The sequence below is a fragment of the Histoplasma capsulatum genome, assembly GCF_000150115.1.
Source record: "Histoplasma capsulatum G186AR genomic scaffold supercont2.4, whole genome shotgun sequence".
NCBI lineage: Eukaryota > Fungi > Ascomycota > Eurotiomycetes > Onygenales > Ajellomycetaceae > Histoplasma > Histoplasma capsulatum.
Genome location: NW_025544804.1, coordinates 731,797 through 755,881, shown reverse-complemented (window position 1 = coordinate 755,881; position 24,085 = coordinate 731,797). Strand labels below are relative to the sequence as shown.

Genomic DNA, 24,085 nt, shown 5'->3' with positions numbered 1-24,085 from the left:
AACTATGTGGGCGAACCTACTTTTCAGGCTTCGAGTTGAAACAGAACTTATCTCAACAACTTCAAAATACGATGACAAGTATCTAATTGCGTGCAAACAGTTGTTACTTTTTTTTTTTTACATTATATTTATATATCCTGGATTCTTAATCAACAAATTGGCAATGCATTGATGCGAGCTGCTGAGGTGCTCAAAGCACTATATTGACAAACTCTAGCAGAAGCTTGCAATGGAGTTAAGTGCTTCATACATTCGTTCACAAATATGTGATTGCCCTTGCTCAAAGGTGGGCTTTCATTCCTGCGCGCACACATATTCCACTTAGGAAGTCCCCATACGCATGCATGGGACGAGTAGGTGCTGTTCCACGGTATTAGGTGCGCCGGTTAGTTCGCTGTAATACACAAAGAAAGCTCGAAAACTGTCTTGCGTTTGTTACAATAGGGAGGCGTCTAGTCAAGTGGTATAGCCCAGGAGTGGACAATCGAAGCGCCGTGGACACGTCCCCAGGTTATGGGGTTCTAGCCCCATTGCTATATACCATGAAGGTACGGGCACGTCGTAGTATCTTTGACCGGGGAATGGAGGTCAATTTCATCCAAGTAAATAGAGATATGCGAACGTTGTTACGTAGCCAGTCGAATTAACAAAATCACCTGGCATGCTTCGGTTTGCGCTTCTTGAAAACCACGGCAGGTACGATGCCCTCAGAAGTTTCCCCCAAAGCCTCTGAAGCCGATCGTGATACATCCTTCGCATCCCCTTTCTCTTTGGTCCCAGCAATCGTCGACCCATTTCCTCTTTCCTCTCTTTTAATTGGAGGAACATCCCCATCATTAGCGGCTGGGTTCTCCTTCCTGGTCGCAATGTCGATACTGCCGTCGACAACGCCTTCCCGCTCCGCTTTAACATCTGGTGTCTCCATCTTTGGCCCCTTCCTTTTCAGCTCCGTCGCTCGTTCCAACAAAGCGTCAATATCCTTCCCATCATCAGGGAACGCCCTTGTCGTCGATCCCCACCCTTTCCTCATCACCGTCTCTCCCGCAGCCTCCTCCTCCTCCTGTCCTTCAAACTTTCTTTTCCTGACGCCAATATTCAACCCAGCCATAGGATCCTGCTCGTGCCCTTTTTCCTCCGCTGTTGTCTCTTCAACAACTTTCCAATCTCCCGCGAGCGCCAAATGCGGCCTAAACTCCTCCGGGATAGCAACTCCGAGTTCCACTAACTGCGCCAGTTGACGCTTCCGCTGCTCTGCGTTTGCAGAGAGAGATGCGCTCGATTCCGCATTTGCACCCGTAGCTGGACCTGCGCCTGAACCGCCCCCTAGCCCATGTTTCCATGGTGGGCGCTGTTGCTCTCCTGTCTTGGACGATCCAGAGACAACACCCTTCAGCCGCTCGATTTCATTCCTCGCTTGTTGATTTTTCCGCTCGTCGCGTTCGTTGTTGCGGTGGATATCGCGCAGGAAGCGCCTGAGGTTACCCTGGTGTTTACCTGTGGCTTCGTGTTGGGTGCGCTCGAAGGCAGTGTCGCGGACGTAGGTTTTGCAGTGCTTGCACCAGTATTTAGGCTGGAAGGTTTAATTCGTGTTAGTTTCTACCTGCCCATGTAGCCGAGGGAAAGTTTTTGGGAGATGTGGAGCACAAAGACAGCAAACTTACTGTGGACTTCCAGTATTCTGACATGACAAGCTTCGATTAAAGCAATCATTTGTCAGTATGGAAATTGAACCCGTGCTCGGAGAAGGATGCCAAGGACGAACGTTCGTGGCGATGGTTGACGGATGGTAAGGAAGGCGTGTTAGGCATGTACTTGCTTATATAATACTAATTCATCAGTCAACGAGGAGACTAAAACACTTGCCTTTTTGTGAGCAAAAGACCCAATTCACTGATTTAAGGAAAGAGAGTGAAAAAATATTCATATAAATATGTTTATGTATATAATTGATATTAAAATGAAATTGCGGTGGTGCTTCGGTGGACATGTATTGGAAGGTACTGGTGCATTCTCCTTCACTTACATTGGCAATATATCTATAATTCAGCCGACAACAACCAAGCTATCTAGAACGACTCTATCCGCACCCTAACTTGTCGAGTCTCGTTCGTAAACCAAAACCCAACCTCCCTCGTTGAGTTCACTAGCTCCTCCTCACGCCGTATGAGCTTCTTGCCATCCTCGTGTTTCAAGGCTGAGCTACCGTGTTGTGGACCAGGTTCGTCGATTTCATCACTACTATCCCATTCATCATCATCAGCCCAGGATTCCTCGATCGGATCCCACTCGTCTGTTTCCCACACTAGTTTGAAACGGAGGGGGGAGAGTGAGAAATGCCGTGCGACAAGAGCTTTGATGCGGTAGACATCGAACGACTTTGGAATATTTGTACTGTATTCAGCACTAGCAGTCATGTCTGGTTTCTGAGAGATGGGCTTTTGGTTTTGACGGTCGGGTAGGTAGAAGTTAAAGGTGACGAGTCGAGCCGCAAGAGATCGAGGGTGTATTCCACTTCCAGAGCTCTCTGTTTCTCGGTTTATTTCGACCTCTCCATACGTACTACATAGCTCTCTGTATCGCGGGTGCAATTCTAAGATGTGATTTTCTTCACTTTGTGGCGATGCAGCAAGTTCTTTCCGGATCAGAGACAGGTAGTATAGCTCGCCATTATTGCGATCCTGGTCTGTGATTTTGCTGTAGTTTAAAGTCTCGAGCCGAGGGAGGCGGGCGAGAGTGAGCATGTATGCTTCATCGACAGTCATTGGATACTCGGGCATATTTGTGACGCGGGAAGGAGCCGGTGGTTGGTCGTATAGCGGATTATCGGAAACTCGAAGAGTAGCGAGCCCAGGGAACACCCTAGGAAGCATGTCGATAAATGACCAGTGGCTTATTTTATTAAATGATATGTCAAGGGAAGTAAGAGTGGATGAAAACACGATGTTGGATTTTTCTGGAATCGTTGGTGGATTGTCAGATCCAATCCTGCTAATCATATTTCCGCGAAGGGATAACTTCTTCAGCTCGGACAGGGAGGCTAACTGCCGAATGGAATGGATAGACTCGAAGCCATTATATTCCAGTATAAGCTCCTGGATTGTGCTTGATATTGGACATGGAAGCGACGTAAATTCATTTCCGGAGACAGATAATGACCGCAACGACGGAAACTGTTTCGAAACAGCGGCGACCTAAAACAGGATATTAAGCACATGTTCAACTGGGGATTTCTTTAGATCTTACCTCCTTCCATTCCATAAGAGTTTCGTCCAGGGCTAACTCGGCAATACCGTCAAGTGTTATATTTTCGCCAATTTCGTCAAAACGATTCCCGCTGTGAGAGAGAATTAGCAGGTATCAGCGATTTTGGGAAGATCTTATTCGTTTTTCGCCCACTTCAACTTAAGAATCTTTAGAAGTTTTAGCTGCTCGCATATAGCTGCCACATCGGTCCATCTTCGAAGGACATTACGACTGAGGTCCAGCTCGACGATTTTCGGGCAAGTCCTTGCGATTATTTTAAGCTCATTTTCGTATTCTTCTCGGCTTCCTTCACCGGCCAGCACGCCATAAACACGCATGCCATCCAGAAGAACGATTCGAAGCTCCTGCAATTCTGCAAGCAGCCGGCGAATTTTTTCAAAACCGACTTCTTCAACAATTTTGCCGCTGATCTCAATCGGCTTGGATGATAGGAGGTCTTCATGACCAGAAGACACGGGCTCAAGTTCTGAAACATATTTCTCATTTGCAGCTTGTAAGAAACTCAGATTTCGATCAGCCTGTCTCGTTGGGCGTACAAAAGAACCCGCTGTTGGATGCTTGCTTTTGCCTGTAAATAAACTAGTAAGCTCTCTCTCTATCGTTGAGGGACAGGCGGGGGATGGCTGATTATACCATACATTGAAAATATTTCACCCCGTCATGTTCTCCTGAATGTTTGCCCCTGGTTGAATCATCCCACTCTACACCCAGCCACTGCCCTTTCGTCCCCTTGACCTCACCAATATAGCGAACTGTGCAGAGTCCGCCCTCAAAGGAAAGCCTGGAGCCGAGTGAGATGCCCATGCTGCGCCGTTTAAATCTTAAAGTTAAAATGGAGTTGTAGGGTATTAAAGGGTTCTGGTATTTAGTAATGGAAATAGGTCAATCAATCCAAGACTACTACTGAAGAATTGGTTAACTATAAGTCTAGAATTCGTGAAGTTTGTTGATATGCTGAAGCGTCCGCGCGTTTGGCGCTAGCTTATTACATGTCTGATGCCCCGCCAAGATGAAGATCAGAACTACACTTTGTTCGTAGCTTCAACAATTCTGTGCTACGAGAAGTTATGAAAAGTTGATATATCTCTTGATAGAACTGATTCCTATAGCCAAATGTCTATTATAGAAATGAGGTATCCCGTTGAATAATATCACCTTTTTGGTACAACAATGTTCATATAAGCAAAAAATATATATCACTAGATCTTTACATCGTATGGATGCAGGAAGACAGCAAGGGGAATTTGTATATCACAGATTTTCATATCATCAATCAATACCGCTAGATATTCATAGATGCTAGTACATATATAATATGGAGGTAGGTAGAGCGCAAAATCTCCCCAAAACAGCATCTCAATATCACATCCTCGTAATACAATATCTCAATAAGTATACGTCATTAAGGTTTCTGTAAGAGCAGGAAATGAAGCTACAGAGATAGGGAATCCAAAAAGAAAATATTTGAAATAATTAAAAGAATATTTGAGGCAGATATATGCTGTCGATAATAGTTGCAGACAAGATTAACAACGTTGGAGGATATATCATTGGCCAAAATGCTAATGGGACTTGGTGGCTACACTAACCTGGATCGAGTAATCCGAGAGGCATCAAGAAAAACCACGTGATATAAAGTTAGCCAAATCTTTGAACTCCTGCAAGAACAACGGACAAGGTTGGGATAACCCAAAATAATAATAGCATACCCCTCAGGTTCTTCATCATGGATTACCAGGTCTGTTAAAACCTATATACAGCTTCTTTTTGCCGCTCTTAACTCAAGAAATTCCTAACCATTCTCCAACAGAATCGCGCAGGCTCCAAATTCGGCGGCGGAGGAGTTGCTTCCCATTCCGCCACCAACGCCGACCGGCGCGAACGACTCCGCAAACTGGCGCTCGAAAACATCGACCTCGAAAAAGATCCCTACTTCTTCAAAAACCATGTAGGCAGTTTCGAATGCCGCCTCTGTCTGACCGTCCATCAGAACGACGGCTCCTACCTCGCACACACCCAGGGCCGCAAACACCAAACCAATCTTGCCCGCCGCGCTGCCCGCGAACAGAAAGAGGGTAAGGGCCAAGATGGCTCCCTCCTGCCCGCCGCCATGGGGGTGCAGGTGAAGCGCAACACAGTCAAGATCGGCCGGCCCGGATACAAAATCACCAAGACGAGAGATCCGCTCACGAGACAGCACGGGTTGCTCTTCCAGCTGCAGTATCAGGAAATCACGCCGGGGGAGGTGCCACGAGTACGGTTTATGTCTGCCTTTGAGCAGAAGGTTGACGATCCTCCGGATAAGAATTTTCAATATTTGCTGGTTGCGGCGGAGCCATATCAGACATGCGGCTTCAAGTTGCAAGCCAGGGAGGTGGATAGAAGTGAGGGGAAGTTCTGGACGTGGTTTGACGAGGATAGCAAGGAGTTTTGGATACAGGTTATGTTCAAAACGGAGAGGGAGGAGCGGTATTCTGGTGTGCCGGGTCTTGCGCCTGTACGAAGATGAGACAAAGGTGTTTGTCTTGGGAGGTCCGTTTCCTGGGAGTTTCCTGGTTTTTGAGCCTGTGTTTTTTTAAAAAACCTATTTTCTTTTCCCCAATGGAGTTCTAGGTATTTTGTGGAGTTTTGCCAATGGAATTTCGGCGCCTGCAGTAAATAATTGAAATTGTGGCCTACAAATACCCTAATATGCGGATGATCTATTTAAACTCACCAAATATGACTCTTTATTTGCTTCTCCAAAGTTTACTTCGTTTGCTTGAGACGCGATGATAGTGGAACTGCTAGGGTCACAGTCCTATTCACAGCTATGTCCATATATAGGGAAAATTCATTGTGTTGCAATAGTTGATACCATCTACTCCGAATGAGAGAGTGAGGATGGCCTATGAAATAGGCTACGATTGAATAAAGTTCTATTACCAGGAGGCTTAAGACATGCAAAAAGCTTAGGGCCTTGACCATTGACAAGCACCTAGCTTGTTCAAAACACTCCGTACCTCGCTGAACAGATTAACCTCACATGAACGGACGGAAAACCTAGCTAAATGCGCCAGAGAGGCCTAGAGGAGATAAATAAGGAATGTAGGATAAAAACATGTTCGTGAAGTGGCAGTATGTCGTTGGTCGTAATTCGGTGGTCATCGAAGGCTTCGTTGATTGGAAGGAGTGTCAACCATAAAATGGTATAAAAAAAAGGAAATGAACGAGGCAATAAGAAACAACGCCGCAACTCAAGCAGATGGATTCATACTACCACCAGTATTCATTCATTTGGTTTTAGATAAAACTCTTGAAAAAAATGAAACAAATACATTTTAAATCTAGCTTGCTTGGAAGGCATTGAAGGCCTTGAATGTATATCCAATAAATGGAAGGCTCATTTCAGCTTCCTGCTCTTCTGGCATGGCGCGAGCCTGAGCACGGAGTTGGGCTGAGTTGTCCTCTTGTGGGATCTCATCAATTGGGAAGTACGATACGTCCACATTCGAGGTGAGTTTGGGCTCGAATGGTGCACGAATCTTGCGAAGCTGGTCCCAGACCACACCACGGAAGAACGGATGGTTTTTGATTTGTGTAGCTCCGAACTGGGCGCCGCCTTCTCGACCAATGCGGTGTTCAGGGTCACAGAGGAAGCTAGGCCAATCTTGTTAGCTTGTTCCTAATTTCCGAAAATGGTGGTCGTTCAGAATGGTGTTACCTTCTAATCAAATGTTCCGAATCATGAGAGAGTGTCAGTTCGTCAGGGAACCAGAGACACTCGCGCCAGTTTACGATTTTCCGGTACGTATCCGTAGGCTCTTCGGCGCAGAATGGGGGCCACCCCACGAGGCATTCGAACATGATCGCACCGACAGACCACCAATCACACAAATAGGTATAGCCCTGTCCATTGAATATTTCGGGTGCAATATAGTCAGGGGTTCCGACGGTCGAATAAGCCATAGCCCTACGAGATTTTCTCCAAGTATTGATCTGGCCACGATTGGACACAGTCAAGTTGATAGCGTCAGAGAAGAAGCCAGAGTTCCGGTTCTTGTCTTTCGATGCAGAAGTGTTTTTTAGAAGCTGTTGGTAGTAAGAATTGTCGTGTTGCTTTTTCCCACCAGTGGACAGACCAAAATCGGTGAGCTTAATGTGCCCACCACGGTCTAGGAGGATATTGTCCGGCTTGATATCCCTAGAGAACACATATTAGAACCAAAGGCTTTAGCCAGGAGAGGAGAGGTACCTAGGATCCTTGAACAGTCGGAAATACTGTAGAAAACTTACCGATGAAGAAACCCGAGCTTGTGAACCGCTTCAATAGCCATCACGATTTCCGCCATGTAGAATCTTGTGATATCTTCAGAAAAGATTTCATACTTAATGAGCATAGTCATCAAATCGCCACCAGGCAAAAACTCCATAAGTAAATAAAGGTAAGCCTTGTCTTGGAAGGACGCGTGCAACTTCACAAGCCATGGGCTATCTTTTGAATCGGCGAGAATATCGCGCTCAGCACGGACGTGAGCAAGTTGATCCTTTTTGAACATCTCTGTTTTGACTAAGGATTTCAGGGCATATATCTTTCCATCAGTCTTTCGCTGCACAAGCTTGACCTCCCCAAATGCACCTTTGCCAATGATCTTTAGAGTTTGGAAGTTGGCTGGCGTTTCTCTGGTCCGAATGAAGCGAAGGAAATTTGCTTCTTTTTTGGCCACAGTTTCCGCTTCTTGGCGTTTGCGCGCCTCTGGAAGGCTTGGGTTCGTCAAGACCTTGTCAAGATTGACAGCTCTGTAGAGACAAGAATATTCTATTAGTCGCAAAACAAAATACCTTCGTGGGCTAAGCAGAAGCGCATCTCCTAAACATATAAAGCTCACCGGAGATTACGGTCACGGGCACGTTCAATGTTCTCACGGAAGAAAACGTTGACCAGCTCCTTCGCCGCTCTGCCACGTTTATGCACATTCTCCGAGTATTTCTCAACACACCTCACCAATTCTTCCTCCTCTGCAGCAGGTTTAGGGCTACGGGTTGGCATTGGCGGACCACCGTGTCCCGAGGCTTGGGGCGACGGCTGGGCACCGGCAGTACGTGGGCGTTGTCCTGAAGCAGGGTTGCGGCCAAACATCCCAGCCCGAGGAGGCGCACCTCCCAAATCCTGGTTTGAAAATTGCTGAATCAGACCATTTGTCGCATCATTTGTCTGGTAGCCAGGACGGGCTTGGTAGGTTGCCTGAGGCGAAGGCGCGGCTTGTTGGCCATACTGTTGAGTCGGAGCATGCGGTTGCTGGGGAGCATACGGATTGTTCATGAAATAGCCTTGGCCCCCCACGGCAGTATGAGGGCTCTGAGAATCGACATGCTCCTGGCCACCGGGGTACATCGGCTGGGGGAAGGTCGAAGGCGTGGTTGGATAAGCCCTGTTGTTTGCGGAGGCGGTGTACGGACGATCATTGAAACCGAAATTCAAATGGAGCCGGCTGTTATTGTTATTGTCGTTGTTATTGTTGTTCCCGTTGTTCGATTCCATCTTGGCAGAGTACTCAACGGGTGGAACAGGTTATGTTGGAAGATAATGAAAAGAGCCTTTGTTGTGCTGCCCAAAGGCTGAAACCTACTAGTAGTGAGGGGCCAGTTGCTTCGGGGTTTGTTGCTTTGCCAGACGAAATCCTAATTCGCACTGTTGATTTGACGCGAACAAATAAGATCGCGTCCTAAGCCGACAGGATCGTATGCAGGTAGAACGAAGACAACGAACAAACCCGGGGTATCGAACAGCTCAGAGAAGCAGATCAGGAGAGGAATGAGGGGGTGGAGTTTGAGGTTTTAGGCTTTGGGCCCCTGAGTGCTGCGAAAGTAGCGCGGAGCCGATCATCACGGCGCGCGGTAAACAAGATGCCTTACGTCAGCATTACCCGGGCTTGCTACGCCTTCTATTGGCTGGGTAAACGGGGTCACGGGGGTTTCCCGGACTCCGGATTAAAATATCTCCAGCATTGGAGCTTCAAAAGAACTTTTTTTTTGGATGTGGAAACAGGAAGCTGATGATATTGAATAGCGCACGGCTTTGACTTTGCCGGTCGTTCCACGGTTTGTGCTAATTTCTGTATATAATATATATATATATATTTATTTACATAACTGTGCTGCTATTTCTCTGGGAGCGATATGGCGGAATCAACCACGAAACCTACCCCCCCTCCAAAACCGCAGAATCCTGCCCTCCGCATGCTCGGTATGTAACATACCTGGATTTGTAACCTAAACGGTACTAATATCGTTGAAAATAGGGCTGCCAAATATCCGATTCAAGTTGCCATCGAGAAATTGGCTCATATTCCTGTCCATTACCGGCTCATTTACCACTGCCCTGATCTACGACCGCAGACAGAAACGGAAAGCGCAAGAAAAATGGTCCAACTTAGTTGCACATATTGCTAAGGAACCCTTACGGCCTAATCAAGCTAGACGAAAACTTACAATATTCCTTGCTGCTCCGCCGGGTGATGGACTGAGGAGCGCTCGAGAATATTTTAAGGAATATATAAAACCCATTTTAGTTGCTGGGGCGTTGGACTATGAGGTGCTGGAGGGTCGACGAGAAGGAGATATCCGTGCAGCCATTGCGAACAGGATCAGGAAAACAAGGCGGCAAGCTGGCGAAGGGCACCCCATTGAGGAAGATGAGGCAGACAGTTTCCTTCAACAAATTCGACAGAATTTCGGCATCGAGGACGAGCCTGTAATCAAGGGGGATGTGGTAATCGGTCGTCATGCATGGAAGGAATATATCCGTGGTATTCACGAAGGGTGGTTAGGACCAATTGCTTCCCCGGCCACTGAACCAGATGCCTTTCCCTATCTAGAGGCAACGCCGACAGATGCGAAATCTCAGCCAGCTACTCAGGACGACGGCTCTTCCGGTGTTTCAGAGCAGCCTCAAGGGGCCCAAGAGACAGAGCCTACACTGGAACAGAAACCGGAAGAGAAGAAAGATGAAACCAAAAAACCGACCGGTCCTACCCCAGCGTATATCTTCCCCGCCACCTACCCCTCTCAACAGCTCGCAGCTTCTACCCCACCGGAAATTGATGCATCCCCTGTCGCATTCCCCCATATATTAGGATTCCTTAATACGCCGATTCGCATATACCGCTTCCTCACCCAACGCTTCCTTGCTGACGCCATTGGTCGAGACGTTGCAGCTATCGTCCTGGCCGCATCAACCCGACCATACGCAGAAAATCACAACGCGACAGACTCCGGATATGCTGCCTCCTCTCACACGACTGCTGACGATATTCCGCCATTACCAGATTCATCCTCCTCCTTTGCCCAACCCCATTCAAAATATTACGAACAACAATCCCTTCTCGAAAACGAGGAGCAAGAATGGCCTAAATCCGTACGAAAGCAAAAGGAACATCCAGACGTTAAGGAGCGAGAATGGTTAGATGATATCGTCTTGGATCCTCGCATTGCATCCCGCATGCGCAAATTTGATCTCCCCGCCGAAGAGGAAGATAGAGCGCAGCGGATCAGTGAAGGGACGGAATGGATTCGCGGGGAGGACATGCCTGTTCATATCCCGGCTTGGAAACGGATTTGGAATACGTATGGATGGGGTGAACAAGATGATGGACGGCCGAAAGTCATCATTGGGAACTTGGATGAGGTGGATGGGGAGTGATAGATGGTTTTGGTTGGTTCGATATAGCATTTGAGGGATGTATTCCGTACATTTTCATCTCGTTTACCTATCTGCATATATGGGCGCATATGTTAGATATCCTGTGTACAATATAATATAATCGTTTCCTGTTTTATGTCTCGTTTTTTTCAAACATGGATGGGTGCTGAGCCTGGTGGTCATGTAGGCGCTGCATTTCATGACCGTAGAAGAATAAATGTTGAGAATAGGGTGTAAGTCGGTATGCATTTTCCTCCGCCCTATATGCTGCTAAATTAGATTTTGTCTCAAGCACGAAGTGAGCCCTGTCTCACATGTGAGATGTATCAAAATCAAGCTTTGCACAGGATAGCTTCCTGGCAATTTAATTTACATGGGGAGATAAATGTTCCCTCTCGAGTCTCAACATATCACGGTTTTCGCAAGGTGCAGATATGTTGCACAAAGAAATTATCCCAATGACGGAAAATGGAGCAAAAAATCCATGTATTAAGTCAACACACATCATGATTTCCGTTTTTTGGCTATCCCAGTACACCACGCAGTTTGCCGTTAGGAAAAACATGAGACTCATACTCCAAAGGTTGAGACCAAGGTTGCTTCTAAACATAATGACATTGTGAGAACACATGTAGGAGTTGAAAGAGATGTAGGAATAAATCGTCAATATATTTTCTCCACGTTGTGTGACAAGACTATAGAGTTGATGGATGAATGAAGCTGTAAGACCTCATCATTTCTTTTTCTTTCTCTTGTCGTTCATGTCTCTACTGGACATGCTGCAGCTGGAATGCCGATGCTTCGGCCCATCTCTTCTGAGCTTGACTTATATATGCCATCTTGGCATCCTGACCGCTGTTCCAGTCATCGAGAAGTTGAAGGCCTGCGAGGGCATCCTCAAGCGAGGTGTTTTTGAAGTCAACTGTAGAGAGGAGCAGCTCCTCTCCCTGGGATCTCGAGTCAGGGCTTAGGAGCTGGCGGACTGATAGAGCGGCGTGGACATGCGGAGCGCTAGAGCTGTGGGTGGAAAGGAATGATTCGTTCCACTTTGTCAGGTCTTGGGTTTTCGGAAGCAGCGGATCAAAATCCGCGCTAATGACCTTAGATACATCTGAGGGGAGGGGTTCGGAGAGTGTGTCAATTGCTTTCCTGAAGCGGGCCATTTGAGTGTGAAGAATGGAGTTTTGGGGGTCGATGGAGTGGGCGGCGAGCAGACACTTTAAAGCAAGGAGATATTTTTCTGGAGCGTTGGAGTTAGTCATGGAAAAACGATTTTGGAATAAAAGATTCTACAAACTTACTTCTCCTGAAGTAAACTTCAAAGCCAGCTGTCTGCGCTTCTATATTGTTAGGCGAAAATTCTAACAGGGGAGTCAAGAATTTCATAACATCTTTTAATGGTTCGGGGGTCTGAACAAGCTTTGCTCCTAGAGGGTCAGGGTCCTCCTTCTTTGCTTCCCCGTCACCTCCTTTAGTGCTGCTCGCCTTCTTGAGGTCCCGTTTTTCCGCTTCCGCTTTCTCAAGCCTCAGCTGCTCACGCTTGGCTTTCTTGAGAGCTTTCTTTCGCTCCGCGCTATCGATCTCTCCCTCCTGGTTCCCATTTATTCCACGAGCGATTGGGCCATGAGCTAGATCTGGTTGGTCATGGAGTAATATATAAGCTTTGACAGCGGCGAGCGCACTGCGAGCATAATATGGGTGATCACGCAGGTGGTCTTCCCATCGTATCATATCGACATATGCGCGGATCATTCCTTTCCTTAGAGAAAAACTGTGGAAATCGAATTGGTCTTCATACCATACATCAAAAATATTGTGAACGGCGTGGAATCTCTTCAGCGCGAGTCCAAGTTTTCTTTGACGTAAGTAGGACTCTCCGTCTTCGGTCAGGTACCAGACGCATTGCATCTCGTGAAGATCACCGAGCGCCCCTCCCACTGTCTCGTTACGAGTAAATTTACTCATGTTGTCAAGCGCTTTTTCATTTTCATCGTTCCGGAGCTGGTATTTTGCTGCTTTGGAGTTAATATAACGATCTTTTTCGTCCAATGACCGCGCCTTTTCCATGAGTTCAGCTGCTTTCGGGATGTTGCCATAATGTTTCCATATTCTGGCCTTGGTCATTTGATAATCCACAGATTTTGGAGATAACGCGATTGCTTTCTCGATATACTCAACGGCCTTTCCCAAGTTGCGGCTGAGATGATAATTGTAATGTTGCGCAAGAAAATAGTAAACCGAGCTTTCGAACATAGAAGCATCCCCGTTAGTTTGTTTCTCTGCTGAACCATTCATTTGCGACCCAAGCTGTCCGCTTGCGTATCCTTCAGCAAGTTCCTGGACAATGTCCCTCTTATCGCTGTTTGTATATAAAAATTTGATATTCGCAAATGTAGATGGGATTCCCCTGCGAAACATTCGTTCAAGGTAATTATCCGCCGCTTCTCGGAAATCCTGGCCTTCCAAAAAGTCCAAAGGAATTCTGCGAGCGGCATCACCCCTTGGATTTTTCTCGGCCCATTCATCAAATATGGCTCTCAGCGCCTTATGGTCGGATTGATCGATGCCCTTTGCTTTGATTAAGGCTTCATAGTAATTTGAGTTTTCCGAGTTCCTTTCCAACAGAGCCTCATAAGCCGCGGCCGCTTCCTCTTTCCTCCCAAGTCGCAACAGATAATCCGCACGCATTTCCATTACTGCAAGGACATCGAAGCAACTATTGCCCACTTCTTCTAGATGCCCCAGCGCTCTCTCAAAGTTCCCGGTTTCAGCAATTATAGAGTTTTTATAGAGGGCAGCTTCCGAATGTTCCATATCCGATCTCGGCGGAGGCGTTTTCAGAGTCTGCTCGTAAGTTGCAAGAACGTTTTCAGCCTCCGCCAAATTTCCCGCGAGGTGATGAGCAATGGCCAGAGCTGTCCAATTTTGGCGGAAACCTGGTTTTTGTTGCAGCATAGTCGTCCTACTTTGAATATAGCCTTGGTAATCGCGCATTTGGGCTTGGAGGAGAGCCAGATCCCGCTGTATAGCTTGGGACTCCGAGTCAAACTTAAGAGCGGTCTTGTAAGCTTTGATGGCTTCGTCATAATTCTTCTCCGCGCGATATAACAACCCATAGACATGCCAACAGATGTGGGATTTGAAATGATTTGTAATCGCCAGCCTTGCCAATGAAAACGCTTCCTCTTGATGTCCTTGATTGCTGAGTATCAAGGCTTTCATGGCTTGAGTTTCTCCATGCTTCGGGTTTCTTCGGAGGACTTGATCCGCAGCCTTTATACCTGTGTCCCGCGGAGTCAGAAAGCTGCGCAGGTAAAAATTGGCCTATAAGGTAGTCACGCACCTTTTTTATACTGTCTACTTTCACAATGGCGGACGACTTGACGGAAGAGCGACTGGTCCTTTGTACTCAACGGGGGCGGCTCCATGACGATTGGCTTCGGCTGGACGGTTTTTAGCCGTCCAGTGGTAAGGGGATAAATTTATGATGGCGTCCAAAGCTTGCCCGGAGGAAGTAGGAATCAAGAGGAGAGGGAGCCGCTTCAATTGGTAGAAATAGTGGCAGTTAGAGGAGCATAGTCATGAAGCCGGACGCCATGAAGTCTGCAACGTTATCCAAAAATGCTTGCTGGTGGTGAGGCTTAAAAGCATTTTTTTTCTTTTGGAAAGGCCGATCATGTGACATTGTGCCTTCGAAGCTGCAATTCAAAACCATCTATCTGCACCTGCCCGCCCAAGTATATCGGCCTGCGGTTAGAATATGTGGATTACGCGAACAGGAGCTTTGCCCTTGTTCTTGTTATGAGAATAACCATGTGCAACGTAATTTACTTCGGCACATATCAGTGAATCTATTCAGATGCCCCAAACCCCGAGTTGGGGAGGGGAGATGTGGAGCTATTTCGCAAAGGGAAATCCTTCGAACCTTGGCGTAACCAGTTATTCTGTTGTCTATTCCTCCAGTCCGTTGGATTGAGTTGGACACTGTGAGTTCTGATGATTGACCCAGGCTCAATTTTGTCAATCTGAGAACCCATATTTTTTTAGAATATGCGTGCTTCATTTTTTCTTGACCTATGATTTCTTATATTCACGTTGAGCCCTGAGCCTGATGATGGATGAAACGGGCATCTGAAAAAAGCGGGCAACCAGTGTCAATATCATTCAATCATATGGAGTGACTACTAGTTCTCTCATTCAAGCTCAAGATAAAAAGAAGTTCAAATTTCAAGGTTATTTGTCGCTCAATGACTTCAGGTTAGTTCGAACTTGGTTGAAGGGTATTTTATTTATCTCATTTATGAACAATTTTTCAAAGAATACCGGGTTACGAGACTGATGTTTAGAATACAAGCAGTTATCAAGATATTGAACTTGGAGGGTATTTCTTAGTTCCCAGATAGTGGTGGTGTGCATCATGGTCGCAGAATACCTGACCGTCCGGAACCTCACACCAACAACACTAATATTGAACCATGTTGATCGGTTCCTGGTCCTTAACGTCCTAAAATGCGACACTAAACAGGTGAAAAATGAATTGAAGAACAGTGTGACCGGATCTGCAGCAGTTGCAGACACCTCGACGCAGAATTCCGATCCTTTTGTTAGACAGGACGTGTCAATTCGGATCGAACCCTTCCACTCTGTGAAAACGGATATCCGGGCTTTCGACAAGTCAGATAAGGAGCGTTTGCAGCTGATATTTGAAGCGGAAGGCGAGAATCATCAAATTCAAATCACTGCACCCACTTTGGAGTCCGCCACATCGAAACCGCTTGTTGACAGTCCCCGTTTCCGATTTACTGGAATTTATATAATCCCGGAATCACACCTTGCGATATACCCCTGTGCCAACCTCAATGCTTGGATGCGCGAGTTCACTGATGAAACGTATCTTTCTGCCCTTTCTATTCCCGGTACGCATAATTCCTCAGCATACCATTTAGCTGCACCCTCAGTCCGTTGCCAGGCTGTCAGCTCTCGGGAACAACTAGAAAATGGCATTCGATTTTTTGATATTCGGGTGCAGCCCCGATTCCCTAACGAACCAAGCGAGGACAAACTGCTGCTTGTCCATGGCGTATTCCCAATCTCCTTTTCGGGACCCAAATACTTCCGCGACCTCGTTAGCGAAGTTGAATCATTCATCACGGAAAACCCTTCTGAAACTCTCATTATGTCTGTGAAGCGGGAAGGGCCGGGGAACCACACTGATGAGCAACTTAGTCGCATTCTCTGGGACCACTACGCGTATGACGGGAGTAAGTGGTACACGGAGCCTCGTGTCCCAACACTTGGCGAATCCCGGGGCAAGATCGTGCTGATCCGGCGGTTCGGTTTAGAGGAGCGGTTGAAGAAAGAATGGGGAGGATTGGGCTGGGGCATTGATGCTGAAGACTTGCCAGATAACACCCCATTTGCAGTTTGTCCAAGCGGAGATTTATTCATTCAGGACTTCTACCGGGTACTTGATAGAACGATGATTCCGCGGAAAATAGACTATGTTAATTCTCAATTTGAAAGGGCGGCGGAGCTGCGCTATCCATTTGGCGTCATCGGAAAAGAAAGAGTTAATAATGATGATCGTGGAGATCACAGAGTTCCGTTTTATATAAATTTCCTAAGCGCGAGCAACTTTTGGAATGTTACGACTTGGCCGGAGAAGATTGCGGCAAGAGTGAATCCTGCGGCGGTGGATTATTTGTGTCGCAAGCATCATGGGAAGAAAGGGGATTGGTCTACGGGAATTGCAGTGTGCGATTGGGTTGGATTAGACGGGGACTGGGACCTCGTGAGGTGTATCGTTGGTATGAACTCCAGGCTCATGATGCAGCAGAGATAAATTGTGCCGAGCAAAAGTATGGACACTCTTCCCTTTGGATTTGGTTATTACATTTGATTTTCGGAAAGATGTCAGCTTATTGTCTGGTTTGGTTACCAGGATTGGATAAAATGTCTGGTATGGTGTATATTGTACAATAGATATAGAGGCAAAAAGTCGGTATGTATCGGGAGAATGATACCAAAAAAAAATAAAGCAAAAACGAAGAAGAAAAGGGATCCAATTATCTCCTACTCTTTTGGACCATCTGCCTTCCCTTCACCCGCGCTCTGAACGCCAGTCCCAGGTTCCTTCTGCTCTTCTTCCAAAACACTCCTGCGGCTCTCGAGGGTAAGATACAAACTCTTACCCGCCGCGTCCAACGTCGTAGTAACACTTGCTCCAGCTCCTTGCAATAGCGACACAAGCTGAGATCTCAAACCAGCCATACCACCCTCGATCCCACCAACCCATCTTGTTTGATCTTGGTCGAACACCTTGCCTTCCACCCTCGCGGCCAACAATATCAATTTCTTCAATCCTTCCTGCACAGGCAAGTCGTACAGGCCGGGGTTCGCCCTCCGTCCTGGAGCAGGGAATTGTGGTGGCTTGGGTGCCAAAATTGACAGTGCAGCTTTCAAATGTTCAGGGGAAACATAGGGGAAGCTGAGCACAGCAATCGGACCAACCAAGATGTTGGAGAGATCATGATGTCCCTTTTTGTCGAGTACGGCAGCGTATGCAGTGCGAGAGAGATCGTGTGTTAAATTGGGGTCAGCTTTAGCGGCTGCAATTTTACCAGGGCCGCGAGGTGTCTTTTCGCCGGGCCGGAAGAAATCCACAACACGCAGAGCGACCTCGAAAATTCTGGTTTGGATGATTTTTAGTTGGACGAGGGAGGCTATGGGGGGCTCATTTCTGCCTACAGCAGCGTTTGTTTCGTCAACTTTTTGCAAAGCTTTCGTAAGCTCGCGACGGATGCCGGCCCATTCTACGGATTGAAGGTTGTTATGCTGGAAGATCAGGATCAGTGGTGTTGTGCGGAGCAGGGAGGTGTATTGGCGATGGAGCTGGGATTTGCGGAACTCGGGCCGGCGATGCGATGAGGGTTGGTATGATGGGTATGCAGCATCAGGTGACGATGCGGATTTCGATTGGGATGTTTGATTTACCGTTGATGTCGTAACGGCTGCTGCTGCTGCTGTGCTAGCATATCGTCGAGGATATATGAGGACATCATGCGGAAGCGAGCGTGAGAGGACGGAAACGGAGAGGCGCAATCGAGGAGGCATTGGAGCGAAAAAATGACAATTGGAATATTTGAAATGAACGTAGAATACGTCAAATTGTCAATGCTGTGCAATTGCCATGTGTTTCATAATTGGAGCCCGATAAATATATAAGCCGAAATGCTCAGTCTGGTAGAGAATATTTTTTTAGCTGCAGAAAGTATTTTGGTTGCTATCCAAAGCGGTGAATATTTTGCCAAGCTCATTAGTTGGACAAGCAGAGGATGTGAGTAACCATTGCGGGGCAACATTACGAGAACGAACAATTGTTGCTTTAATTGCTTCTGTTATTTCTTTTTACTTTATCTGCCTAGATGTGAGTTTGTCGCCTGGATCCTGGCCGACAATATTCTGCTTATAAGGGGGAACTCGACAGTAACGCGGCTATGGCGTCGGACAAGCAAGACTTTTCGATTTCCATCTCGCCGCTTCTTACAAGGCTCGCATATCCGGATGCAGCCCCATATGAGGTTACAGCGGGGGAAATCGCTGGTGCTTTTTCTCTCATATTCGAGAATAAATTATCTCTCATTCAGACTGCTGCATTTCTCACCCTCCTACATTCAACTGGCAAGGATAGGGATGCCGATGTGTTAGCCCAATGCGCAGCTCGAATGAGAGAGGCTGCTGAGCCAATTGAACGAGCACCACTGCTGGCGCTGGCTAAGGAGCGAGATAGAAAAGAAGGATCTTATAATGGTGGCTTTGTGAGTGAAGGAATCAATGAAAAATTTTTATTCTAGGGAATAAGTGAAGCAGCAAGCTAACAGCATGTTCGGTGACAGTGTGACATTGTTGGGACAGGAGGAGATTCCCACCGCACATTCAACATCTCTACGACCTCTTCCATTATAGCGTCGCCATTGCTAATGATTGCCAAGCATGGAAATCGGGCGCAAACGTCATTCTCGGGTTCTGCGGACGTCTTGACATCGATCACTCCGAACCCACCGAACTTATCTGCCGTTCGACCAGAGAATGTCTTCAAGGTATACGAGAAGTCAAATTACTGCTTTTTCTTCGCTCCAAATTTCCACACTGGCATGAAATTTGCAACTCCCGTTCGAAAAGGGTTAGGTTTGCGGACGATCTTTAATCTCCTTGGACCACTGGCAAACCCAATTGATTGGGGTATTGAAGCTCGATTGGTTGGCGTAGCATACAAATCCCTAGGCCCAATATTCGCAAACGTTCTGAAGCTTAGCGGGGTTAAAAGGGCGCTGGTAGTATGCGGCGAAGAAGATTTGGATGAAATTAGCTGTGCTGGAAAAACCAACTGTTGGAAACTCTCTGAATATCTCAATCCTGAATATCAAGGCGGCTCGGATAGCAATCCCGAAGATGACGAGGCTTTGGATGAGGACGCGCCGTCCAAGACGTTGGTAAAAATCGAACACTTCCAGCTTCAGCCTTCGGATTTTGGGTTCTCTACGCGCCCACTTTCAGAAGTTGGTGGAGGCAAGATGCCGAGCGAAAACGCGTTGATACTCATGAGTATGCTCCGCAACGAGATGCCTCGCGACCATCCCATCTTGGAGTTCGTGCTCATGAACGTCGCGGCTCTCTTGGTTATATCTGGCATCTGCGACGCTGATACAAGCAATATGGGTCCTGGTGACAATGGGGAAGTTATAAAAGAGGTTGGTCCAGGCGGTGGACGCTGGAAGGAGGGTATTCGGCGAGCGCGGTGGGCGATCGAAAGTGGGAGGGCGCTGAGCAGCTTGGAAAAATTCATAGAGGTATCAAACTCGTTGTAACTGGAATAAGGAGGAAATTGGGAAAAAAAAATTTTTGGTCATATCTTTTCGGGTCTCGAATGGACCACGTTGTATTTATTGATATTTATATCCTTTTTTTTCTCCTTCGGGGAAACTTAACGGATGAGTCCCTTGAAGGATGACAACAACGCTGCGCTCGGGTATGATTTCAACTGGCGATGCGACAATAAACGACGCAAGAAATTTTTATCATGATTACTATCCGAGAATTCCCGCCTCCCATCTGGCGACAAAGCTTTTTCTTTTGGTCATAAAAATCAAAATCAAACATCCACTCCTTAGCGCCATGACGAAGCTGTTGCAAGCAAACAGCGTAAAAAAATGTTAAAAGCACACCCTCTCCTGCAATGACCTGATTCTCATGATCGCCTATGGTACTGTGGAAACGCCGGTAAGGGAACGTGGGTAGGTGTCATCGGGCTTGAAACTGCACCATTCTGTACACGCACAAGATGGCACCTGTTAGTTTCTAAGGCTCCTGAAAGCTTGTATCGGAAACAGGAGGGAAACTGAAACAAACCTCTTAGTCCTCTCCTTATACAGCACACGGTGCCCACATTCCTTGCAGCGGATCTGATCCCCACGCTTCATGGAGACGCGGGAGTTGCAATCACCACAAACATAGGTTACGGAAACCGCATCGCTGGTGGTTCCTTCGACGATACCGGTTGCGCCAGTATACCCAGTTTGGCCTGTGGGAACTTTGTAGGCTTCGCGAGACATGGCTGTTAATGGAAATAAGTGATATGCGCGTGAGTGGGGAGGAGGAGACTCTGGAACGTGTGATGTTGAGTTGGGGAGAAGTTTCTTGACATCGAGAAGTTTTTGGTGGTTCTATGCCCGACTTCCTATTATGGACTAGCGTATAAGCACAGATGTTCACAGTTCCAATTGGCCGTTGTCATGTGATTTAGAACGATCGAGAGCTTGAGACGTCACCTAACAGCTTCAACGATCTGATTAACTATATCGGTTTGAGTGATGATGGATCGCAATTCGATTCTTCCTATTTAGTGTCTCCAAGATTCAGCTTCTGTTTCTCAAGGGGGTTGCTCCTTTGAAAGCATGTTCTACGCTAAGTTCAGGCCGATCCTGGGTCTTCATCCACCCGCTTTGGCCATCCGCTCCCTATTTACAGGAACGGCTCTCCTAGCGCTCTCCTATCGCGTGCATAGTAGACAGTTTGCGTTATGGAGCACACATTAAGGAATGGTGGCTTCCGGCTGCTATAACATCTGTTTCAAGGCTACAACGCTCGACCGGCTCTCATGGATACTAGTGCTCAGTATTCCTCCTTCCTTGGGGGAATGTCGCAAGTCGAAGGGCCTTGCCCTGGAGAGGAAGGCTTCCTCCTGATCTCCTTCCTTGGTATGGCGGGGTGTTTGCTGCTGCTGCTATTGTTATTATTGTTGTTTTGTTTTGTTTTGTCTTGTTTTGTCTTGTCTTTTCTCCTCTTCCTCCAACTCTCCAGAGTTATTCATCTTCGTGCTATGTGCCCATGTCTTGATACTGCCATCATTGACGGAGATCATATATTTTATCTCAATATTCTTCCGTGTATTCTTCTGCACCGTCTATCTTGTTTTGTCTTCTCTAGTTTTATGTACTGTGTCGGTTAAAATAAGTTTCCCAGCCGATTGGAATCGTGGTTAATCACTACGTTCTCCATCTTACTGGTGCAAATCAAAGAAAACTCACTTGTCATTCGAGTTGAAATCGTATCATTTACGATGTCTCCTCAATTGCCTGCCGCTCCTGAGTCTATAGATGTCAACGCACCCGTTACGCAAACCCGGGAATGTTCGCATCATGGCGCAGCAGTCCGGCGCAGGTCAGGCCGGCCCTCTCATCCACTTCAACGGTATTATAGTCGTCATAACTTTCCAAAGCCCATAAGGCACTCCGAATTGCGGTTCAAGGCTCGTAACTCTGCAAGACAACTACTTGGTCGAGATCCTTTTGGCAGGAGACGTGAACTCTGCCATTCAAGCAGTTCCGCCAGTAGTGGTGAGCAAAATGCAGCCTGTCTCTCTATCAAACCATACCCTTCTGAGGGAAGCCTTCTCGAACAGTCCGCCAATATTCCTCAGATGATTACGCCGAATGCCAGGGAATCCACGTTTACCGACACTATGAGTGCCCCATTCAACTTTACAAAGTCTCCTCTTTGGTTGGGGAAAACGTTGGCTGCACCTGCAGCTTTCCCTGAAAAGGAGCCTTGGGTGATTAGGAACCCGCACAACCCATTTGCCTCGGACACGATCAGTCACACAGATTCATGCCTTTATGCGACTTATCCATCCCAGAAAGAGTGTACAAGAGCTCAAGCAAATCAGCGGCATTATTCCAACAGTTTGGTGCCAGGTCAAAACCAATCTTATCCCATGACTGTTGGGTTTGGCTTAACTCACAGGCCGAGCACGACCGAAACAGACGAGTTCTCGCGATTGTTACAAACGATCGAATTACACTCACGACAATCGAAGGGCATAGCGGACTTGGTCGCTAGCTACCTCGAGAGAGAGGCAAGTTATTCGGATATTAATCCAGAAGGCGGCGATGTCATCAACAAGTTCTTCACCAAACCACTCCGCCAGCTAAATCAGGATTCCGAAGGTAGCCTCCAAGTTGCGTCCCTTCCAGGCGGTGGTGACAGCCCCGATCCGCCTCGAACCCCATTCCGCGGACATATGATAGATCGTATCGATTCAGGAGGGGCCGTGGTCGGTTTAGATGAAAATAAAAGTGGCCAAGGAAGGACTACAGCAAGTCAAGAAAACATCCCCCAAAATGAAGGCCCTGGTATTGCTAGAGACAGTCAAGGTTCGTTCGTCAAAATTACTAGCTTTCTGGATGATTTGGGTACTGACGTGGCAAGGGTTAGTTCCAAACAACACCAATACCCAGAAAAGCCACCCTCCGGCGAGCTGTAACGGTAACTGTACATACTTTGCCATGCCAGTTTGTGAGCTTCTACAGGGTCCAGCTTTGAGCACGTCCGAGTTTGGTGGCTTTTATGATACGTTCGTTCCAAGCGTGGCTTCAGACAACTCGTTTCCGAGGAAAAGGCCAATCCCAAATATCGGAGATGCGTGCCAAAACAAGCTCGATTTACCCGCTGGCTGTTACAGCCAACAGGTGAAAACTTATACTGAGAAATCCGACCCTTGCGAAAATTCTCCGTACAGTTCGAACTGCCGGGGATGCCGCCCAAAGAGAGTCAAAGTTGATCATTTCACAGGACAGCCCGACTCAGTTTACCAAATCGGCGTAGACCACAAACCGCTTGAGGCTCCTCTAACCACGCAAGGTCCCCGTCCGCACCACAGTGAAACGCTTTCTGAGATATCGCAGTCGTCAGAAAAGCCATACTCTGCCCCGACAACACCTGGCTACCAGCGGATGTATGGGACGAGGCAGAAAAGATATGCCGTCCCACCTCTTGCAGATATCCCACCAAATTGTGCCTGCCGACCCAATTGTTCATGCTCATCACCCTGTCAATGTGGGCAAGACACAAATGTTGAAATGAGAATGGCAAATACTCCCTCCTCACAACCACCTCTTGGGATATCAACCAAATCACTTATGACTAACTCACAAAATTGCGCTTGTCAGCCTCATTGTTCATGCCCACTGCCCTGTCAATGTGGCCAGGACGCTGATGCTAAAACTGGAAGAAATACCTCCCTGTCTGTGCAACAACCACTTGGGGCACCAATTTGCGCTTTCCCACTTTTTCAGATTACGCCTCAAAAGCCAGATTTGCCTGTTGATGAAATACATTCTTCCCAATTTCCCCAATGTGGCAGCTGTGCGTAGGTGCGATTTTTGTGTGCCTTTTGAGCTTCCGTGAATTTTTTTTTCTCGTCTGGTCATCGATTTCTCCATTTCCGACCACGGCAGTGATTTTGCGATTGGCGCTGCATCTCAGATAGTGTATTGCGATGTTAATTTTTGCAGGTTCCTTCCCACAAGAGCCGCGGTACAGAAGCCCCTCCCCCGAGTGGGCTAAACCTTTCACTCTCTTTAGGATTTCACATTGTTTTTGACTATTATTATTGACCACCGCGACTTTCTATGTCCTTCACTCATTGTATCCACATTTTGCATTCCAATTGTTTGTTTCGTCGAGGAAGAGAACCTATTTGAATGTTTCAAAGACGCAACAACGTAACCCCGGTGCTGGATTTCTATGAACAATTAACGTAACTTGCATGTAATAGCAGCCAACTGGCGAATTAACTGGAGC

General features: G+C 47.1%; 11 protein-coding genes across 11 annotated transcripts; 5 read left to right on the top strand and 6 right to left on the bottom strand.

Annotated features, from left to right (window-relative positions):
• Nucleotides 1–408: 408 nt before the first annotated feature.
• HCBG_03367 (U1 zinc finger domain-containing protein) lies at nt 409–1,725 on the bottom strand (the record flags this gene model as incomplete). The annotated part of the gene is made up of 2 exons (XM_045430416.1): nt 409–1,570; nt 1,662–1,725. 2 exons carry the CDS (start codon nt 1,683–1,685, stop codon nt 653–655), a joined length of 942 nt encoding a protein of 313 aa, XP_045288559.1.
• Nucleotides 1,726–1,908: 183 nt separating this feature from the next.
• On the bottom strand, nt 1,909–4,068 carry HCBG_03366 (tubulin-specific chaperone E; the record flags this gene model as incomplete). Its single annotated transcript, XM_045430415.1, has 4 exons — nt 1,909–3,191; nt 3,244–3,334; nt 3,397–3,832; nt 3,903–4,068. 4 exons carry the CDS (start codon nt 4,066–4,068, stop codon nt 2,067–2,069), a joined length of 1,818 nt encoding a protein of 605 aa, XP_045288558.1.
• Nucleotides 4,069–4,990: 922 nt separating this feature from the next.
• Nucleotides 4,991–6,007, top strand: HCBG_03365 (splicing factor 3a; the record flags this gene model as incomplete). The annotated part of the gene is made up of 2 exons (XM_045430414.1): nt 4,991–5,002; nt 5,075–6,007. The coding sequence occupies 2 exons, from the start codon at nt 4,991–4,993 to the stop codon at nt 5,771–5,773; spliced, it is 711 nt and encodes a 236-aa protein (XP_045288557.1).
• A 158-nt stretch (nt 6,008–6,165) lies between these two features.
• Nucleotides 6,166–9,009, bottom strand: HCBG_03364 (serine/threonine-protein kinase cot-1; the record flags this gene model as incomplete). Its single annotated transcript, XM_045430413.1, has 4 exons — nt 6,166–6,903; nt 6,968–7,447; nt 7,540–8,043; nt 8,133–9,009. The coding sequence occupies 4 exons, from the start codon at nt 8,783–8,785 to the stop codon at nt 6,591–6,593; spliced, it is 1,950 nt and encodes a 649-aa protein (XP_045288556.1).
• A 321-nt stretch (nt 9,010–9,330) lies between these two features.
• Nucleotides 9,331–11,080, top strand: HCBG_03363 (TIM complex component Tim54; the record flags this gene model as incomplete). Its single annotated transcript, XM_045430412.1, has 2 exons — nt 9,331–9,490; nt 9,546–11,080. 2 exons carry the CDS (start codon nt 9,424–9,426, stop codon nt 10,943–10,945), a joined length of 1,467 nt encoding a protein of 488 aa, XP_045288555.1.
• Nucleotides 11,081–11,167: 87 nt separating this feature from the next.
• On the bottom strand, nt 11,168–14,373 carry HCBG_03362 (NMDA receptor-regulated gene 1 protein; the record flags this gene model as incomplete). The annotated part of the gene is made up of 3 exons (XM_045430411.1): nt 11,168–12,185; nt 12,247–14,226; nt 14,289–14,373. 3 exons carry the CDS (start codon nt 14,371–14,373, stop codon nt 11,713–11,715), a joined length of 2,538 nt encoding a protein of 845 aa, XP_045288554.1.
• A 989-nt stretch (nt 14,374–15,362) lies between these two features.
• Nucleotides 15,363–16,787, top strand: HCBG_03361 (phosphatidylinositol phospholipase C; the record flags this gene model as incomplete). Its single annotated transcript, XM_045430410.1, has 1 exon — nt 15,363–16,787. One exon carries the CDS (start codon nt 15,363–15,365, stop codon nt 16,785–16,787), a length of 1,425 nt encoding a protein of 474 aa, XP_045288553.1.
• Nucleotides 16,788–16,790: 3 nt separating this feature from the next.
• Nucleotides 16,791–18,169, bottom strand: HCBG_03360 (uncharacterized protein; the record flags this gene model as incomplete). The annotated part of the gene is made up of 1 exon (XM_045430409.1): nt 16,791–18,169. The coding sequence occupies one exon, from the start codon at nt 18,056–18,058 to the stop codon at nt 17,018–17,020; it is 1,041 nt and encodes a 346-aa protein (XP_045288552.1).
• A 185-nt stretch (nt 18,170–18,354) lies between these two features.
• On the top strand, nt 18,355–19,812 carry HCBG_03359 (anthranilate phosphoribosyltransferase; the record flags this gene model as incomplete). The annotated part of the gene is made up of 2 exons (XM_045430408.1): nt 18,355–18,762; nt 18,841–19,812. 2 exons carry the CDS (start codon nt 18,442–18,444, stop codon nt 19,810–19,812), a joined length of 1,293 nt encoding a protein of 430 aa, XP_045288551.1.
• A 17-nt stretch (nt 19,813–19,829) lies between these two features.
• Nucleotides 19,830–20,587, bottom strand: HCBG_03358 (metallothionein-I gene transcription activator; the record flags this gene model as incomplete). Its single annotated transcript, XM_045430407.1, has 2 exons — nt 19,830–20,270; nt 20,354–20,587. The coding sequence occupies 2 exons, from the start codon at nt 20,554–20,556 to the stop codon at nt 20,246–20,248; spliced, it is 228 nt and encodes a 75-aa protein (XP_045288550.1).
• A 311-nt stretch (nt 20,588–20,898) lies between these two features.
• HCBG_03357 (uncharacterized protein) lies at nt 20,899–23,655 on the top strand (the record flags this gene model as incomplete). The annotated part of the gene is made up of 4 exons (XM_045430406.1): nt 20,899–21,007; nt 21,079–21,211; nt 21,467–22,656; nt 22,796–23,655. The coding sequence occupies 4 exons, from the start codon at nt 20,899–20,901 to the stop codon at nt 23,653–23,655; spliced, it is 2,292 nt and encodes a 763-aa protein (XP_045288549.1).
• Between the last annotated feature and the right edge of the window lie 430 nt (nt 23,656–24,085).